A 19,239-nucleotide genomic window follows, 5' to 3' on the forward strand; every position below is an offset into this window, starting at 1 on the left:
CAATATATATCTAATCACAGTATTATATATATATATATATATATATATATATATATATATATATATATATATACCAACAAGTTGTACACCTTAACTATACATACAATTTTTATTTTTCAAAACAAAACAACAAAACAAAAAACCCACAGGCACAATGCCACTTTGATTTCAACTAAGAAGGTGTTTGTCGGGCACTCAAATTTTCCTGCTCTGCATGTCTGTAAATAATTGCAAAATGCTGTTAAGTACTGATTTAAGGATTACAAATAAATTCGAACTAGTGGGTGAATTTGCTAATATATATTCTGAAGATAGTAAGCATTGACCTTTTATTATCGTAGCTTTTACTGTTTTATATTAGCCAAGAGTGGTAGCTATGTTTGGATAAGTGGCCTGGAGCCAGCCTATGAAAGGCTTTGGATCCCAAAGGAGATTCCAAAGACAGTGTAATTTCTAATTTCCTGTAGAAAGACAAAATTTAACCAGGACTTCTCTGGTGAAACTTGCTTCCCTGAGTCATCCAGCAGTCTCCCGGGGCTGAAAACTATCTGCTTATTTTGGACAATGAAGAAAAATCCAGATCCTCTTTAGCCAAATGTTTTAAAAATGACCTGACTTCTGGGTACAACTTCTGGTCAATATTGGCCAGGAGTTGAGGCCAAACATGTACTTAGACTCTTGTTTGGAGTGCCTAGAGCTGTCCTTTGTCTTCTAAGGTCAAAGTTAGTACCATTCTCTTCTTTCCAATAAGAGTATTAAACCATCTGCATTTTCTTTCTTTCTTTTTTTTTTTTGACTGTCTAATGATGTGCATGCTTAAATTGGTGGTGATGTGCACAGAATATTTATTCTATTTACATTTATTGTCCTCCCATGGCTTAGAATAAATAGTAATGGGAGAAAATTTTGCCTGAGTTCTTGTCTTAGACATAATGACAATGAGAGAAATTTGTCCATCTTCTATTAAATTAATACCAGAGAATCCACTCCTATTTTCTGCAGAATAAGTTAAATCTATTCACATTATTAATAGTAGGTTTATATTGATTGTAAGAAGACTCTATCTTTATCTGAACTGTCCTTTTTCAAAACATTTGGATAAACTCTCCTCAGTTTTCTACAAATAGTAACTTAGTAGTTTTAAATTAATTGAATCAACCAATTTCAATCTCATAGAACAAGATATAAGCATATGAATTTAAAACTACAAAATATTTTTGCCTGTCTTTTAAAGAATGTACAGGTGGCTCTGTGTAGGTTCAACATCCTGGAATTCACTCAAGCTGGGATCCAAAATATTGAAAAACATTGAGTTTATACTGAACATGAGGACAGTTTGTTTCTCATTATTCCCTAAACAATATAGCATAAGAACTATTTACATTGTGTTAGATATTATAAGTAATCTAGAGGTGATTTAAATTTGGGAAGACATACCTAGGTTATATTCAAACATTTTGCTTTAAGAGCCAGATTTCAATATCCACAAGGAGGTTCTAGAATAAATATCCCATGGACACCAAGGGGCAATAGTATTGAAAATTGGATTCTTTTGCTAAAATCTTCAATGATAATACAGAAATTTCAATGGTATCTAGACCAAAGATAACACTAGGTTAAAAAATACTTTTGAAACACTGATATCAGTCATAGGGTCAGCCACTATAAGAAGTAATGGGCACATCTAAAGATATCTCTGGGGGAGCATCCTGAGAAATCCCAGGAAAGAGATCCTTGTGGGACAAAGTACATACTTTCTTGTGGCAAATATATTCTTAAGGACATGAATAGTTGGCTGGATTAGCAACTTCCATAAATTCCATTTTCATTCATGAGAAATCTCTTCTCCCTAACACTGCCCATCTGCTGCACATGCAATCAACAAACATTTATTAAGTCCCTCATACCTTACTATTAAGTCCCTCATACTCACCCTGCTTTAGTTACTATTAAGTCTCATCATATATAATTTGGTGTCAGAAACTGTGCTAGAGCTGGGGCAGGCTCACAGGATGAGCCAGAACTGCTGACTGTGACAAGCTTTAAAGGAATCCTGGTAGATTTTGACAAAATAGGCTTGTCCTTTAGGATTACACCTCTGTATATGAAATAAAGGTTACAGTCATCTATAGAAAAAAAGGAAAAGAATTCTAATCTCCCTACTGCAATTAACGGATGTGACAAATTTCTCAGGATTCTTATGACTATCCCTTCTTTTTTTCCTGTATCATTATAAAGGAAAATAAACCATACTATTTACGGAGTTAAACATATTTGTCTTCCTCACACCCTTGCTACTCTAGAAAAGAAATAGCAAGTCAGATTCCTTTGTCACTTATTATTCTATGGCACATAGGAAGAGCACTCTCACAGCCAGGTACTTTAGTGCCTATTGGAAATCCTCAATTGTTATTCATGCACAAAGAACATATATCACTGGAGAAATAGTAGGTAGTGTTATTAGCAGGGCTAGAAAAAAAGGAATAAAAAAAATCACTTGAGGAGCCTAATACACCCATGGCTTAGGTATGTAATAAATTTTGTGTGTTCTTTTTCCCGAAAAAGAAAATTCACTTGGGCATCTTGAAAATAGAAATATCTAGCAATTAGCATTCTACATGCCAGATATGTAGGAAAGAAACTGGAACTTGTAGTCATATGAAATAATATTTGTGATATTCACAGTCAACTATAGCATTTGTTGTTTCTAAATGCAGAACATAATTACTTTACCTTTTAATTGTTATTGAATAATTAGAGAGACTTACTAAATCATATATAATTTGGTAATCTAGATCATTTTAATACTGTGATGAAACAATGTATTCAAGTTGAAATAAAAATGCGCCAACCTATACCCTACATATCTTCATACAGTGCTATTGCCCAAAGTGAGGTGGGAAGGTTAAAAAATTTTTCACATCCAGGTTTCTTCTCCCTCTCACATCCCTCCTGTAACTGGGTTCATGCCACTTGAGAAGTACTGGGATTCCATAACCTGCACTGTGCTGGGGAAATGACAGGTTACAATGTCTTCACAGATGGCTGACCCATGGGCTTAACTGTTAGGGTTTGTACTGTTGGAGAAGGGATTAGTAGTTCCCCCAAATGGCTGAATGAATAAGCATCCAAATCAACTTGGAATTGTTTTCAATATACAGATCTCTAGGTCTCATCCTGCTTCACTTATGCTTTATAGCAAAGACTCCTAAGAAGCTCAGTGGCTTACACTGATCTGTTGCTCACATTTGGGAATGTGATTGGGGCTCAGCTGGTATGGTGCTATGGAGTGAAGGTTTGTGTCTCCTCTAAATTCATGTTAAAATCTATTCACCAAGGAGATGGCATTGGAAGGTGGGGACTTAAGGAGGTGATTAGGTCATGAGGGTGGAGTCCCCATCAGGGGGATTGGTGCCCTTATAAGAGTCTCCAGAGAACTAACTAGTCCTTTCCACCATGTGTGGAACACAGATGGAAGGCACTGCCTGTGAGGAATGGGTTCTCACCAGACATTGAATATTCTGATGTATTTATACTTGATTTCTCAACTTTTAGAAGTGTGAGAAATAAATTTTTGTTGTTTATAAGCCACTCAGTCTATAATATTTTTGTTATATTAGACCAAATGGACTAAGAGAGCTGGGCTGGGCTTGGGTTCAATACTGCCCACATGTCTAGTTCTAGAAGGCAGACAGAAGAAAGAGCAGCCACCTGGGACCTGCACTCTTCATGGCAGATGTCAGGAGTGTGAAGAAGATGAATGAAAACACACAATGGCTTTTAAAGCCCCTGGATAGAACTAACTTACCTGAAATTATGTCAACATTTCACAGGTCAAAGAAATTTATATGACCAAACCCAAAGTGAATACCATTGGGCAATATACTCTGTCCTGAAAGGTGAAAGAGAATGCATAACCCATAGGGGCTTGTGCTGAGGAACCAGGTGTAAAAACTTCCAAATGAAATTCTTTTGAAGTCAATCCTTCAAAAGATTGGTAAATTGTAGAATTGTCCTCTTGGTGCCAGTTGAATATGTCATAATATGAGGAATGATGGGCTCTATTCTTTCAAGAGCTCAACACATATGTATTAAGTCACCAATATGCACTGTCCAAAATTAGATAGAAATGTTAATGCAACTCAAGTGATTCAATAACAGGATTGTTAAGAATGGAAATGGAGCAAGAAAATCAGCATCTTGTACTTTGAAATTTTCCCAGAGGAGGCAGCATCTGAGCTCATTGACCATGATGGTCAAACATTTTCCAGAGATGATTAGTGCATGAAGAGAAAGGGAGCTAGGCAGAGGAAATCAAGTGACAAAAGGGGAAGTTTAGAAGCAGAATAGCCAATTTGAGAGTGTCATGTGTTCTCCAGATCTCTTTCCTTTTCCTCTGAGCCCCAAGGCTAGATCATTTTTGAGCCTCCATTGCAGTTGGAGGGGGCCATATGACTATGGTCTATAAACAAGACCAGAAATGATGTATGCTCTTCCAGGTCCAGCCTTTAGAAAATCTCCCATGTGCAAACCTCCATCCTTTAACCATTTTCCCCTCAATCAGCTGAATGGGAGGGCGAAGCCACAGATGGAAGGCACAGAATCATTGGACAGCCTTATGGAAAGCCCTCCTCCTCAACTAAGAATGCTGGTATGAGTGAGAGAGAAAGTTGCACTGTTTTAAGCCACTAAGATTTAGTATAATTTTTTATACCAGCTAATATTACTTTTTAAAACACATAGTATATATGTGTTTTGATGATTGGTATATATATATATATATATATATATATATATATATATATATATATTTATTTATTTATTTATGGAGAGAGAGTGAGAGAGAGAAATAGCAACCCCTGACTAGATGCATTAGTGAACTTTTTCTAGAAACCTCTGGGTTTATTCTGTGAGCCAGAAAAATTAAAAGATACGATAGCATCTTAGAGTTACAATGCTGGGAAAAACATTACATGCAATCTTGACCAGTTTAAGGGGTCAATTCGCAATGCAGGAACTGTGTGCCCGGCAGAATGACTCACAATTTTCACTGGTAACAGGTGAACCATGATGATGCTGTTCTTCTGGCAGCTTTCTAATTTTTATGTGTTGATGTGTGCCCCCACCCCACCACCACAAAGGAAGAAACTTTGTTTAACTGCAGTGGAGTTGAGCTGCCCTTCATCCATCTTTCAACATTGGAAGTGTCTGTTGTCTACAAGACCTAAAGAAAAAGCTCAGTTTAAGAATCAGTATGTTGTGGCACACACCTGTCATCCCAGTGGCTCAGGAGGCTGAGGCAGGAGGATTGTGAGTTCCAAGCCAGCCTCAGCAAAAGCGAGGCACTAAGCAACTCAGGGAGACCCTGTCTCTAAATAAAAATTACAAAATAGGGCTGAGGATGTGGCTCAGTGGCCGAGTGCCCCTGAGTTCAATCCTTGGTAACCCCCCCCCCACACACACACACACAAAAAGAATCATTATGTTATCACATGTCTGGAATTAAATAGTGAAGAAGTAAAACCTCTGAGTTGAAGCCCAGGCAAGTATCACAAGGTGTAGGTTTCTGCTCCTCCATTTCAGAGGAAGATGCCATCTGGAAGTTATTCTTCCTGCCAAAAGAAAAAAACAAATAGAGACATAAAGGCTGCTCCTTCTTTTTCAATATTAAGACTCATAAAAGAGCTAAGCTCTGCCAGATAGAGAAATGAGTCCTTACTGGAGATGTAAGGGCCTGGTAGGCAGGAGAAGTCCTGGTCAGAAGCAACATTTTCTGAATATAAGAGATGATAACTTTATATTAAAAATGGATTTGAGCTGCACATAGGCAGAGATTGGGGGATAGCTGGCATAAAATTATAACAAGGTTCTTGACATGAGATCAGGATTACCTCTTTGGAGATCTTCATGGGACAATGAGAGAAGATACCCAGAAGTAGGCTTGGCAGAATATCAGAAGGGAAATACATTTAACTAAATATTTTAAAGTTTCAGTTACTTCTTTCTAAGCATGTGGAGAGTTGGGATGAGAGTTTGCATCAACATTCTCCCACTGCATAAAATCTTTAATGTGTAATATATTTGGTGTGTGGGTTAGTGATCATAAATTGTATGAGATTCTGAGACTACATTGTGGGTATAGTTGCTATCCCCCAATCTTTTTGTTATCATTATAACATCTGCATTCAAAGACTTCTAAGCTGTTTTCAGATATTAAAAATGGGGTCAGATCCTACTGATTATTAGATCCTGATGTTATCAATGGACAGACCAGTTGAACACAACCATGTCTCTGTTCAAGGTTTTATGAAAGGAGACGCAAAGACAGGATTTAAACTCAAGTTTATTTAGAAGATAATCCCTGTAGATCATAGTCGAGTCATGAAGAAGTAGAACCACCAACAAGAAGGGCCAGGAAAAAGTGGATTATGAAACAAATTACCACTAGGAGTCCCCCAAACTGGGTAACTCTGGAAATGGGACCATATATGCACCTCAAAGTCATATTCTTGAGGGTCCAGGGAGCTCCTGTCACTCACAGATTGTTACTCCAGAATAGCACCCTGCCCTGTCGGTGAAATTCTAGTGCTGGCAGGAGGAAGTTGATCCTCTATGTACTGAAATGGTAAGGACAAGGGAATAAGGGAAGAACAGTGAAAGCATCTGCCACAAACTCTTATTGGATGCATCTATGGCAAACCCTTATTGGAAGCTATTTGTTTTCATTTTAATTTTAAAAATGTTTTCCCCACAATTTTTTATTGGTGCACTGTAGTTGTACATAATGGTGGGATTTGTTGTTAGATATTCATACACGCACACAACATAACAATGTTATTTGGCCATTATCACTGCCTTGCACTTTGCTCTTCCTCCTCTCCTCCCCCAACCTTTCCTTCCCTTTCCTCTGTTCTACTGATCTCCCTTTAATTTTCATGAGTTGCACGGCTTCTGCATGAGAGAAAATATAGAACCCTTGACCTTCTGAGTTTGGCTTATTTCACATAACATAATTTTCTCTAGTTCCATCCAATTTTCTACAAATGGCATGGTTTCATTTTTCCTTTATGACTGAATAAAACTCCATTGTGTATACATAATCACATTTCTTTATCCATTCATGTGTTGCTGGACACCTAGACTGGTTCCACAATTTGGCTATCGTGAATTGTGCTGCTGTAAACATGGATGTGAATGTTTTGCGGTAGTAGGCTGACTTGAATTCTTTCAGATAAATACCACGGCATGGTTGAGCAGTGCCATAGATGGTCCCATGTCTAATCTTTTGAGGAACCACTGATTTCCATAGTGGTTGTACTAATTTAAAATCCCACCACATCCTGTCCAGCATTTGTTTATTATTTTTTTATTGATTTTTTTCAAACACAGCAGAATATATTACAGTTCTTATTACACATATAGAGCACAATTTTTCATATCTTTGTATAAAGTATGTTCATGCCAATTCATGTCTTTATACATGTACTTGTTTTTTTGCATTGCAATTCTTATTATATGTATATACCGTAATTTTCATATCTCGGTTTGTATATAAAGTAGGTTGACACCCAATTCGTGTCTTCATACATGTACTTTGGATAACTTGATGGCTGCTCTTCAGACTGCTGGGAGATAAAATCTCAGTATAGTTTTGATTTGCATTTCCATAATTGCTAATAATGTTGAACATTTTTTTTCATTTATTTGTAGCCCATTTATATTACTTCTTTTGAGAAGTGCCTGTTTAATTCATTTGTCTGTTTATTAATTGGATTATTTGGGCTTTTTCATGTTGAGATTTTGAGTTCTTTATATAGTCTAGATATGAATCTTCTGTCTGAAGTGTAGCTAGAAAAGATTTTCTCCCATTCTGTAGATTTTTTTTTCTCCACATTACTGTTTACTTCGCTGTGCAGAAGCTTTTTAATTTGATGCTATCCCATTAATTAACTCTTGGCATTATTTCCTGAAGTTTAGGGGTCCTATTGAGAAAGTCTTTGCCTGTGCCCATATGCTTGAGTTTGACCCTGCATTGACTGTTATAAACTGTATAGTTTCTGGTCTAATTCATGTTGGAAGCTATATTAAGAAGGCTTTTTCCAGGCAGGATCTGTCGATTGGTTAAATAACTTTTGTGCATTTCCCACTCTGTTCCAACATCAGTGATGTGACTACACACAGAGTATCTGCATGTGGGTACTCAGGGTTGTTTTTAACCAAACATTGGCTTTCTGTGCCTTTTACTTTTTAGTTTAGTAAGTTTCTCTTTTATATATGGCTTAGAGTCAAAACTGAGCTATATTTCCAACTGCTTTCAAAATCCATCAGTTCCTTACCACTGCTCAGGATATGCACACTACGTAAAACCAAGGTAAAGAGACACTAATAAAATGGGCTCCCCTGTGGTGAGCTGTGCCTCTTTCAGATGAAAGCATAGCTTTACTGAAGGAGCCATGAAATGCAAAGCCAATCAATGCAATTTGGCCTTGAATGCCACTTCGAATTTTTAAAACAGCTTCATCATATGATTATATTTTTACAAATAAGTACTCACTCTATTACCCATTCCATTTTCTTATTTTCTCATTTAAGAATGTAGAATTGTGTGGTTTTACTAATTTTAATGGTTCTTTAAAAGTTCTATCAATGTTTACAACAAATATGTGTGGGGGTGGGGATTGGGGGCTATAACTCAGTGGGACAGCTTGTGGTTAGCATGTGTAAGGCCTTGGATTAGATCCCTAGAACCAAAACCACAAAAATAAAAATAAATCAAAGGAACAAATAGAGCTAGGTTTATTCTAAGTTATAAGCATATCTCAGTGATTTAAAAAATAAGACAAATGGGGTCTGGGGGTATAGTTCAGTTGTAGAGTGCTTACCTAGAATGAGCAAGACCCTGGGTTTGATTTCCAGTACAGGAAAAAAGATATATATTTATGTGTATTGGTATAGTTATTGGGATTTTATGTGCATACTTAAATATTATGAACAAATAAAACCCAATCATTCATGTTAGAAAAAAACAATTTTCTCCATTTTAACCTGAGTTGATGTATTTTTTAGTTGTTTTTTTTAATATTTATTTTTTAGTTTTAGGTGGACACAATATCTTTATTTTGTTTTTATGTGGTGCTGAGAATCGAACCCAGTGCCTCACGCATGCTAGCCGAGTGCACTACCACTTGAGCCACATCTCCAGCCCCTGAGTTGATGTATTTTAAGTTTTACATTTGTGATTGGCAAACTGCTTAGTATTGTGTACACCTGCTGTATACACATACCCCATTTTACATGATTATTTATTTTTATTTACTTTGTAATAATCTTAAGACTTCTGATAGAACTGCAAAAGCAATACATAGAGACCCCATTACCTTTCACCCACCTTCATGCTAACCTTTTAGGTAAGTTTAATGCAATAATACATGGTGGATTCTTCAGCCAGACTGATGTGAGGAAATCTGCCCCAAAGTCCATCATCTGACAGTGATACTCTGTCATACATGGTATGAAGTGTTTCCTTTGGTTAAAAATGGTAGTGTGTGTGTGTGTGGGGGGGGGCAGATGTTGCCTCTACTTTGGAGCACTCAATGTAATCAACAAAACAGACACATGTGTACATACATTTAAAATGTTTGGGGTGACATCTACATTTCCTGAGAGTTCTCATTAGTGTTTCTTTTCACTTTCAGTCATGCTAACTCCTCCCTTCCTTTGTTACTCTCAGTTCTTGGAAGTCTAGCTAAGGTACTGTGAGGATTAGTCTGATTGACCTTCTGGAATCTTGAGGAATGCAGCGGGCAGCCCAACTAAATTTTAATGGACACTAATAAAGTGTTTTTGTCCCTGATACAAGGACATTGACTTGTGGCTCCCACATTATATAGTAAGAATGCAGTAATATTTGTTGCTCAAAATCTCCAACAGATGCTGACACTCAGCAGTACATTAGTACATTAGGTTTTGAGAAAGGCTTGGACTTGGCTGGTATCATTTGAGGCTGCTCAGTGCATGACATCAGAAAATCCTTTAATGCATATCATTGCAATACTAATTATGATAACCAGATCAGTGTTATTAGACCATTGAAAAATAGATAGAGTTAATACTGAATCTTTTTTTTTTTTTTAACCCAAACAGAAATTTAAAAGGTGGTGCTTGGCTCTTTCAAATCTCAAAACTAGTTATAAGTTACATTTCTTGAATCAATATACCAAAGGAATTTTCTTTATCTTTTCTCCTTTTGTAAATCTCTCACTCTTCAGGCTTTCTAGCTCCTTTAAAAGTACCTCACATTATATATCATTTCCCCATTTCTTTCTCACCTCCCAATGAAATAGATGGCTGAGGGTATTTACATGCTAAGATAAAAAAGCACTTATCAGAGCAAGAAGCATTTTTAGGGTGTAAGAATGTACAGAAGTTTTAACTGCCACCTCTCCCCATTTTCCTTTCTAAATTTATAGGACATACATCTTACATACAGTTAGTGAACCAATTCTACAAAACAAGTGGCCTCAACAGGCATGAAATAGCAGCCCAATGTATTGAAGCTCTTCATGGGCGAACTCTGAATTCTCTGTGCACATTTTGCACCAGTGTAAGTCTTATCTTTGCTTCAGCCGAGTCGGCATTCTATTTTTCTCAAGGTCTATCAGATAACCATGAAATAAAGCCAGTTGTAGGGGTAGGTAAAGAGGATTATACCTGGTTTGCTTGAATAAGGTCCTGAGGAGAGGTCCAATATTAAGCAGACACCAAAGAGAAAGCACATATTTAGGGCACATTTTAAAACATTTTACAGTGAACATAAAAAGCTTAATCAGGCTATTAATTATTCTATTCAAACAAAAATGTAGAACTGGAAGGCTTAAACAAACCAACAGGCAAACAAAATAGCGAAATAACCCAAAAAGAATTTTAATTAAAAAGGAACTTTTCATTTGAGGAAGAACTAGTGCCCCACATCCTGGTACAGGTTGGGTGTCTCTGATCTGAAAATCAGAAATTCAAAATGCTCCACCAGTGGAAAATCTGTATTTGACTTCACATTTTAGTCAAAACACAAGTGTACTAAAAACATTACCTAAAATTACCTTCACAGTGTGTGAATAAGGTGAATAAGATTCCTCTGAAACAAAAATATATTTTGAGTTTAGACTTTGGTCCCATCCCTAAGATATCTCATTATATATATGTAAATATTTCAAAACTCCAAAAGACCTTCGGTTCCATGTACTTTGGATAAGGGATACTCACTCAACTTGTGTTTGAAATACATAAATCTATACTTCCAATTTGGTCTTTTCGATGTGTTGTCTCCTCCCTCCTCCAGTATCCTGTAGTCTGGCAAATCTCTTCTCTTCACCCTTACCTCAGCTTTAAGGAAGACAGGACTGGGGGTTCTCAAAAGCAATTTTACCAAAAAACAAATAAATAAAAAAGATAGATGTGAGACACAAGCAAAAACCCACAATAGACTCAAATGGCATTAAGTATGCATGGGTATGTTTATATATGTTGAATACATACCATATATTATTTGTGGCTATACATATGTTTGTTTTAGTGCATTGTGTGCTGCTATAATAGAGTGATACAAACTGGGAAAGTTATGAACAATAAAAGCTTGTTTGGATTGTGGTTCTAGAGGCTGAAAAGTCCATGATGAAGGGGTCACATCTGCTGAAGGCCTTTATGCCATGGCAAAGGGGAAGGAAGAATGGAGAAGGAGTGGGTACTAAGAGGAGTAAATCCCTCCTTTTATAACTAATCCACTCATAAGATAGTGGATAATGGCATTAATCCATTCATGAGGGCAAAGTCTTATTAGTATTATTCTAAAAAAATATACATGTATTTCATTCATCTTTCAATGGTTAAATATGAGTGGCTAGGGTGCTCCTTCAGATGGCATGACAGTGCCGGTCACCTTGGGATGAGAATGAGGCTGAGACCCACAGGAGGCCAGGATACTAGCTCTACCAGAAGGAGGATGAAGAGTACATGTGGAAGCTCAGTCCAACTGGGCCAGTCATATCATAGAGCCCGCTTTACACATGGGAAAAATAGTCACAGGGAAGCAAAGCAACTTCTCTGAGATTCTAGATCCAGGAAGTGGCATAGACAATCTTATATCTGATTGGCTATTCTACTTGGATTTTTATTTCCTCTTCAATTGGGTTTTCCAATCTTCTCTCCAAGTCCCACCTTTTTTTTCATTGCTCTGTCATTTCCTACTTTCTTCTCTTCTCCTCTCCCCAGGAGATAGAGAATTCCTCTTTTGAATCTTCCCTAACCCTCATAGGAAGAAAACTCAAGGACAGCACTGGGTACCAAACTCCTTTAGAGGAGGTGCTACTTTATTTGTTCCCCTGCTCTGCCTTGCCACCTGCAAGCTCTTGAGGGAAGGGCAGAGAGTGGTATCATTTACCTTTGCACACCTAGTTAGCATGCCCTTCACATCATGAGCAATTGAGAGACAACATGCACAGGAGCTACTGGAGGGCAGGATGGAAAAAGGGAGGAAATACAGGGGGTGATTTTTACTTCAAGATTTTGTTCAATTTAGAAGAATAACAGACTGTGGCGAAACATAAAGGTAGCTTTGCACAATTTCTAGACTTGTTGCTAGTATTGTGTTATCTTTGTATATTAAAATGCATTTAAAACAAATGCAGTTTCAACTTCTTAAATTACACAGAAAAGAAGCTCTAATCTGGATCTCTTGGGAGAGAGTGAGCTGGGAGAGATACAGGGTCTCCTAAAGTCATAGCACATCGGTGATACTAACTCTAGAGATTAGATGAATGCAAATTATTATGAACTCTGAGGGAGCAGTTTGTTACACTGTTAGTAAGCACTCCTTGTGTCCTCTGTTTCTGAAGCAGTGTGGTAAATGTGGAATCCACTTGCCTGCCCTTGCACTTTCATTCCTCCATTTGGTAGTACAAGGACTCTCTGCTCTGGTTTTCACATCCCATCCCTGGGGATATGCACAGCACCTATCTCAAGGAGCTCTTGTGAGGATTAAATAAATCAATATATACAAAAAGCACTTAGATCTGCACCTGATGTCTGGAACCCAGTATATCCTAGTTGCTGTATGGTACTTCCTAAATAAATACATAAAATCATGATTAAAGTATATTTGGTTAACATATATAATTTGGCAAGAAGATGGAGTTATTATCATTATACCATTTTTATCATAGTCTCTAGAGATGAAGAGACCATGGTAATTTCTAGAAGTTTTGGATAAAAGACTGGTTCATATCCTCATGCTCAATTTGCTTCCTATAATTTATAGAGGGGTCAATGACTCATGACTTTGTGTAGTGTCCTTTTCCATATGCTAAATTTTTTATTTTTCAGGGTCTGTTTTTTTTTTTTGTATTGTTTCCATCTATCAGGATAGGTGTTTTAGTCAGCTTTGTGTCAATGTGACCCAAATCACTGATAAGAATGCTTATAGGAAGAAAAGTTTGTTCAAATTCACAATATCAGAGATTCAAGCCATGGTCAGCCCACTCCATTGCTCTGGGCCCAAAGTGAGGCCAAATGGCATGGGTCAAGGATTCAGCTGAGATTAGCTGCTCACCTCATTCATGGTAATCAAAAAGCAGAGAAAAAGGAAGAGGGAAGGAAAAGGTAAGGAACCACTGGGAACCCCCCTCCTAGGGCATACCCCCAGTGACCCATCTCTTTCAGCCATGCCCCACCTGCCTACAGTTATTACCCAGTCCATTCAAACTAGGATAGACTGATTAGGTTACACATCTTAGAATCCAATCATTTCACCTCTCAACATTACTGCATTAACACAGGCACTGTTGAGGGTCACCTCATAAATATATACAGTCATAATAATGGATGTGTTTATTGTGCATGAAGGCAGCATGTCCACTTAATCCTTGATCATGGATGTCTTAAAGGTTGGGTTAAAAATTTTTTTTTTAAAGTTTCTGACTCCATTTCTCCATTCTCCATGATAATAAACAGAAGTGGATTCTAAACAATGAATGTTCTTGACAGTTTTACTGACCCGAATCCTGAGGTTATTCATATATCCTTTCTAGAATTACAAAGATATCATGCGAAGATTTTCCTGGGAATTAAAACAGCCTTAAATTATAAACATGGGTCCTGAAGAAATGTTTCCCAAACAGCCAGTTAATTGCTAAACAAATGAAAACTAAAGTCCCTTTAATGCCTGAATGAATGGTTTGAGCAGACTCCAGGTATGGAACAAATGTTTTAAAAATGCAAAGATCCTCTGCCCCCCATCTCCCCCCCCCTTTTTTAAAAAAAAAATCAGCCTACCATGGAGAACCCAGGAGGTCAGCAGGGAATTAGAAAGAGTGTTTCTATGCCAAAAAGAGGCTTGGCCAGGAGACTTGTTCTCTGTTAAGGCTGCTCTTGGCAGTTCCACTAGGTACTGAGAATGCAAACATGAAATATGACTCTGAGCCCTGATGAAATTTAATTCTCCACAGGACAACTCTGCTCTGTTCTTTTGGTGGAGGAGAACCAGAGAGCTTTCCTGGGATTCATAGAGAGTTTGTCCAGGATCTTAAGTATCAAGAGTTAGGTCTTAATTCTAAGTCCTTCTCTATTTCTCTCTAGGAAGAAATCATATTTATCTTTATTCTGGAAACATTCTCCGTTCCTATAAAGCGCTACACATCCTCTTCTTCCTCGACTTCTTTCTTCTCACTTCTGGATGAGGATTTCAAAGACTCTTTGGGTTGAGAATCCTAAGCCATTTTCCCCAGCATCACGGTTTGTCCCTGTGCTCCTACCGACGCATCTCTTCTCCGCAGCGCTTCTTGCAAACCAACTCCGTCCAACTTTCCCTTGCAGACTCCAGCAGGGGCGCCCTCCCAGCAACCGACTGCGGCGGACAAAAGCGACCTCAGCTTGGAGACCCGGAGCTGCGCGCTCCGTGCCCAGAGGAGTGGACTGCGCCTCCTGTGCCCCTCCAGCCATCTGCGCTCACAACTGGGCAGGTTCGGGACCTCCGCCTTGGGTTCTGTGGCCCTTGCCCACCCTTGGTTTCTCGCCTCTGGACCCTTCCTCTCTGGGCACCAAATCATCCCAATTCTCTCCATCTCCAGGGAAGATCAACTGAACCTTTTCCCCTCTTTTGCAAATGCCTCCGACCACTCTCCCAGCCCCCAGCGAGAAAGCCGAGAAAGCCCAGCCCGCGTCTCCCCAATTATACTGGTCCCTTAGGGGCTCCATCACTGCCCGCCGCCCTAATTCATGCTCATTCATATTCATTCTCTTTCTTTATCTCTGTCCCTCTTTCTCCTTCCCCAAAGACTCCTAACAAGACAGGCTGATCCTCTCCAGTGGCACTCCCTTTCATTCATCCCCTCCCAACACACTCGCGCACACACACAACACACACACACACTCCGACCCAGACAGCCCACTGCACTTTCCAGACGCCCACCTCCTAGATACTCCCCTCCCCTAAAGAGACATTCACCCACTCACCATCTGTAGCCTCCTTCCGCCCCCCGCCCCGCCCGCTTAGCCAGCTCCCCCTACCCAAGAAGCAAACCTACACAGTGGGAGGCAGGGACCCCCGCCAGACGCGCGGGTCGTGCGCGCCTCACTGACCTCGGCCCGCCCCGCTAGGAAACTAACAAAGACAGGCGCGAGCCCTGAGCCCGGGAGCGGCGAGCGGTGGCCGCGGGGCCGGCGTGCCTGGGCCGGGCCAAGCGAGCGCTAGAAAGGGCGCTGCTCCGGAGTCAGGAAGCCGCGGCGCCGGAGTACGTGGATCTCTCGCCTCCTGTGCAGCTCGGAAGCCGCAGGCACCATGGGCTGCTGCACCGGGCGCTGCTCGCTCATTTGCCTTTGCGCTCTGCAGCTGGTGAGTGTCCCGCGCACCCCCCGCCCTGGTACTGGTCTCTTCCCTCTACTGGCCGCTGCTCGGAAACCAGTCATTCGGGGCTCTCTCCGCGGATCCACAGCTCGGGACAAGTGGCGGGAGGGCGAACCGGGCGCCCCTGCCGGCCCAACCCTCCTTGCCGCTTCTCTGGGCTCACGCTGCCCTCCAGGCTCGGGCACTCACAGGGTCTTCCCTGCCCACGGGAGGGCGCGGTCTCACTTTGGGTCCCAAGCGCTAGGGTTCACTGCGCCCCTACCGGGCATCGCCAAGTGGTCCAGGGGCTGCTACCGGGCGCTCCAGGAGTGAGCGTTTTCCCCGCCCCTTGTTCGGACACCTGGCTTTTGCACCCTCCGCTTTCCGGCTGAAGTTACACAGGGGCTTGAGGGCTCTTCTTGGGATGATTTCCAGGAACACTGCTTAATTAGGAGGTGCGTTGGGAATACACAGTTCAGAGGAGACCGCAGCAGCCTCAATTCTCTTAGTTAAGAGCGAGGTGGTCTTACCTTCAGCAAATCTAGCTGTGTGCTTTCAAACAGAGTAGTTCCAGCCCTGCCCTTTCAATTCCGCTTTAGATTAGCGAAAGACTGACAGCTGTCATCGGGGAGAGAACAGACTAAACTGGCTTTTTTTTTTTTTTTTTTTTTGGCCCAGTGCCTTGCGGAGGAAGTGCGTGGAATGGGGAGTTGGAAAACAGAGTGCAGATAAAAAGACAGTTCGATTTGGAGCAAGTATTCTTGATCCCTTTGGAAACTAGACTGACCCTGCGGTCTATTCCATGATCACTTGAGGTCAAGGCCATGTACCTTTTGTGTCAGACTTTGGTGTGTGAGCGATTAATAGACATCTCCCTTTCACTGCACTTATCACAGATCCTGTAGGTGCACCTCCACCCTTTCTTCTAAGCTTTGCATTTGTCACAAATCACAAAGGTGTAACTAGCATATTTTGACAAGCAGCCGGAAAAAGCTTTCAATGAACTTTACTGAGTAATGTCAACTCTTGCAAAACTCATTAACCGAAAGATGAAATAATTCTGTTTAGTAGTTAGTCTTGTTCCCTGAAGATTTTAACATGTTTTCACTTTCTCTTTGCTTCAGTGTTCCATAAAAACCTCATTTTAGATGTACTCATTGTTTACATAATGCATGCATTATTTATATATTCATTGGTTTGCAACCCATTGGGTCTTAAGTCTTTGGACAATCCTTTCTGTCCTGCAAAAACTTACGCAGAACATATTTTATAGAATATTTTTTTAAAAATAATTTTCAAATTCACTCAAACACGTATGTTTTTTTTTTTTTTCACTAAGGAAAATGACCAAGGGATAATTTGTACTTTGGTTTTTAGAAAATGATATGACTTGTGAGTTGGAAAGCTGAATATTTAGTCAACACTTGATTCTATAAGACTGTAGAAAAACACACTGAATTTTGTAATCCATAATAGCATAATTTCTATTTTATGTGGAAATTACATACGGTTATTTATGCAGCAGATTCATCAATACAATTATGATTTTCTTAATTGGCAATGTAATATTTATGATAACAGTTTGAAGTATCATCCATCAGTTCAGAATGCCTCCATTTCCCAAGTACCCCTTTTTCCCTGATACAATGAACTCATTCTCAAAACTTATCTGAAAATTCCATTTCTCTGTGGAGTCTTCCTTCTTACACCAGGTGAAATCACTTTGCCTCAGCCATTTGCTTATTTTCTTGGACACATTTTATCCCCTTTTCAATTATCTCAAGTTATTAAAGTGTTACCTCTCATCACTAGATTGTAAGCAACTTGATGGTAGGGAATATGACATTATTCATTTTTGCAAATTGCTAATTCTTAGTGTTTATATTCGGAACAGAAATATATTTGCTGAACTTATGATATCACTTATTACTGGCAATCTATACATAATTTTGACATAAATATTTCTTTTGTCTCCTAAATTTGATCTCTGAGAAAGGTACCCATCTCACAGGTTTGCAGATGAGGAAGTTGATATTCATAGAGTTAAATAATTTTTTTTCAACATTGATAGTTTTGGGATGGTAAATACAGTGTGATGATAACAATTATTTAACAGCTGTGTCTTAAGTAAAACAAAACATGAGTGTTTATTTCACATTAGTATGTCATATATGGTAATATGTATATAGAGAATATGTAGGCCTCCATTTATAAGCATACTACTAATAAAATATGCAATACTCTTATGTAAATTCTGCCTGACCCATTACATGTGGCAGAATCCTTTTATTAAATTTGATAAACTCTTGGTTCTGTAGTGATGATATGAATGCTGGTTAATATTTGCATTTGTTTTAAGAAGAAGGGAAAGTAAAACAAGGGAGAAATATTGGAATTTCATGAATGACATGAACAGATATTTTTCTGAATTGGATAATAGTTTCCAAATACTGGAAAATTACTTCAATTTCTTTTGTGGTGTTGACAGTGCAGTGTTTGTATACATGACACTTTGAGGTTTAAATTGTATTCTGAAAAAAATATTTCTCCATCACTTTCTTAAGTCTAGACAATCAATGGACCAGTCACATCCTGATTTGTAGCATGTTCCAACTTCTTTGATGTAAATACTTCCACGTTGGTCAATTTCAAGTATACTTTTAAGCTAGCCTTTTCAGCATACAAATGAAATAGGCACTAATAACCTCAAAAGCATAGATAAATTGAATGTGGTAAAATAAATAGGAAGAGGTTGATTTTAAATATTTAGTACCCGTTTTTATAGGAATTATTTATATTTAAATGTGTATTGTTTGTTAATAATGCTTGGGTTTAACAGCTGGCTCAAAAAATTCCTAAATATTTTACAAACCAACTCTCTGAGCCCATATAAGCCTGCTCCAGTATATTGCAGGATAGAGGTCTGTGCTTCCCAGATCTGGTACTCTTTCCACTGAAGCTAGCTGTCTTTCTTTTTTTCCTTTCATGTTTTTCTCTGTTCCACCAACTGTTGGAACATGGAGGTTATGAAGCAGTAAACAAGTGTGGGTGTTGAGAGGGATGGCATTCAGCAATCCCATTTGCTGAACAGAATCTCCATGCTGGTGACTAAGAATTGACTGCAAGATCAATAAATAGATGGCACATAAGTGCCTCCTAAAAGTTAAAAGAAAGAAAGATTTTAAAAATTATTTTATTCCTATTTCATCTGAACTATGTACCCTTCATAGTGGAAAAAAATCAGGAAAATCAAATCAGAGAGAACTTACTATTTTTTAGTCTTGTATATGTAGAAGAGTTTTGATTTACAAAAATCTATCTTCTACTTTCTTCCTTGCATTGCTCTGTCCATTTTTCATGATTAC

General features: G+C 38.9%; 1 protein-coding gene across 2 annotated transcripts in view; it reads left to right on the forward strand.

Moving 5' to 3' along the window:
- The first annotated feature begins 14,886 nt into the window (after nt 1-14,886).
- Nucleotides 14,887-19,239, forward strand: part of Nkain3 (sodium/potassium transporting ATPase interacting 3) — a 619,944-nt gene continuing 615,591 nt past the window's right edge. The window contains exon 1 of one of the 2 annotated variants that reach the window (XM_058584434.1): nt 14,887-15,883. In XM_058584434.1, the coding sequence (XP_058440417.1) occupies nt 15,830-15,883 (54 nt within the window). In that variant the 5' untranslated portion in view covers nt 14,887-15,829. The remainder of the gene's footprint in view (nt 15,884-19,239) is intronic. The other variant, XM_058584433.1, reaches the window with a different exon arrangement.

Source organism: Marmota monax, unplaced genomic scaffold (assembly GCF_021218885.2).
Source record: "Marmota monax isolate L192 unplaced genomic scaffold, Marmota_monax_Labrador192_F-V1.1 WCK01_AAM20220418_F8-fsc00063, whole genome shotgun sequence".
NCBI lineage: Eukaryota > Metazoa > Chordata > Mammalia > Rodentia > Sciuridae > Marmota > Marmota monax.